The sequence below is a fragment of the Puntigrus tetrazona genome, unplaced genomic scaffold (genome assembly GCF_018831695.1).
Source record: "Puntigrus tetrazona isolate hp1 unplaced genomic scaffold, ASM1883169v1 S000000586, whole genome shotgun sequence".
Lineage (NCBI taxonomy): Eukaryota > Metazoa > Chordata > Actinopteri > Cypriniformes > Cyprinidae > Puntigrus > Puntigrus tetrazona.
Window position 1 is genome coordinate 493,912 of NW_025048217.1, and position 1,089 is coordinate 495,000.

General features: G+C 41.9%; 1 protein-coding gene across 1 annotated transcript in view; it reads right to left on the reverse strand.

The window, feature by feature from the left end:
* Nucleotides 1-227: 227 nt before the first annotated feature.
* The window catches only part of si:ch211-149b19.4 (uncharacterized protein LOC100149596 homolog), a 4,234-nt gene continuing 3,372 nt past the window's right edge, over nt 228-1,089 (reverse strand). The window contains exon 7 of the mRNA XM_043232614.1: nt 228-434. Coding sequence (XP_043088549.1) covers nt 228-434 — 207 coding nt within the window. The remainder of the gene's footprint in view (nt 435-1,089) is intronic.

The window sequence follows — 1,089 nt, forward strand, 5'->3', positions numbered from 1 at the left end:
GAGGATCACTATTTAGATTTTTTTGCTCCCTCAGATTACAGATTTTCAAATAGTTGTATCTCAGACAAACCAGACATCAAAGGAAAGATTATTCATTCAGTTTTACTCAGATTTTGTATGCACCTCAATAAAAAAATGACTTGTGCTCCAGAGTCACATATTGTCTGCAGAGCTGCTTTATGGCTGAAATTAAAGTTATTGTACAAATCAGCAGCCAAGAGTTAGCATCAGTGAATGGGCTGCTGTTTGACCCGTGGTGTATTTGTGTTTAGAGGTCTCTCTGTCCCTGCACTTCTCCCCAGCTGTCCCTGAGCGTCCGGTGGCGCTGCTGGAGCAGTGGTGCTGACCGGGACCTGCAGGTGTCCTGGCTCAGGATTGGGCTCCATCACACCCATGCTGGGTGAATCCACACTGATGGGAACCATATAGATCACCTGAGAGAAAGAAAGGTGCTGTAACAACACACATCTTGCTGCATTCATACTGCACACAGTTCTCTGAGTTGAACTGGTCACAATGTTGTTTTGAATGTGGCCAATGCAAGACACATACAAGAACATGAAAGAAGAGCTTTGAGAGAGAACTTCATGAAAAAAACTTGGTTTAGCAGTACTCTTTCTTAAATAGAATGAATTAAGAGACCTGACACATCACTGTATTCCCACTGACTACATTTTGCAACTTGATAACTTGACTTGAGTCTTGATAACTTTAGGTGTGTAAAGACCCCTATGAGTGCGTTTCTTAACCTTAGGGGTAACCTTATTAAAATTAGGGGGACAACACATGTTGGGGGATGCCCAGGACCAGGGTTGACAAACACTGAGAGATGTAAAAATTGCACGACCTATACTGGATTGGACTATACCATATACTGGACTATATCTAGAACACAGTCTAACACTTGATGGCTGCTCTGTTAATTCTTCATCATCAGTTAGGAACCTAGGTGTGCTGTTTGACCGCAATCTTTCCTTTGAAAGCCATGTTTCCAGCATCTGTAAAACTGTGTTTTTTCCAAATTGCGACCTATGCTTTCAATGTCAAAAGCGGAAATATTAATTCATGCGTTTATGACCTTGAGGTTAG